Genomic DNA, 283 nt, shown 5'->3' with positions numbered 1-283 from the left:
CAAACAATCATGACAACACAGCAGAGGAGGTAGCGGGGGGCATCGAGGCCATCGTGGGCCTCATCACCAGCCAGCAGCCACAGGCCAAAGTGATCGTACTGGTACGTGCCGAAGACATGACTCCGGGAGGCCCTGTGTCCTCTGCGCTGGGAGGTCACTGGGGAGGGCAGTGCTACCTCCGTCCTCTGCGCTGCGCGGCGTGGGCCTCCCCGCGGTCATCCCATCGGCTCTTCCCGAGGCGGGTGTGACCGTTCCTGGCCGCAGCACCGCTCCGGCTCCCTGC

At 66.4% G+C, this 283-nt stretch overlaps 1 protein-coding gene across 1 annotated transcript in view; it reads left to right on the top strand.

Annotated features, from left to right (window-relative positions):
* Positions 1-8: 8 nt before the first annotated feature.
* PAFAH1B2 (platelet-activating factor acetylhydrolase 1b, catalytic subunit 2 (30kDa)) overlaps positions 9-283 on the top strand; it is a gene marked incomplete at its 5' end in the record, with an annotated part of 1,482 nt that continues 1,207 nt past the window's right edge. Inside the window, one exon of the mRNA XM_010137718.1 lies at positions 9-101. Within this exon, the coding sequence (XP_010136020.1) occupies positions 9-101 (93 nt within the window). The remainder of the gene's footprint in view (positions 102-283) is intronic.

The sequence above is a fragment of the Buceros rhinoceros genome, unplaced genomic scaffold, assembly GCF_000710305.1.
Source record: "Buceros rhinoceros silvestris isolate BGI_N320 unplaced genomic scaffold, ASM71030v1 scaffold26446, whole genome shotgun sequence".
NCBI lineage: Eukaryota > Metazoa > Chordata > Aves > Bucerotiformes > Bucerotidae > Buceros > Buceros rhinoceros.
This window is presented reverse-complemented; position numbering and strand designations above follow the sequence as displayed.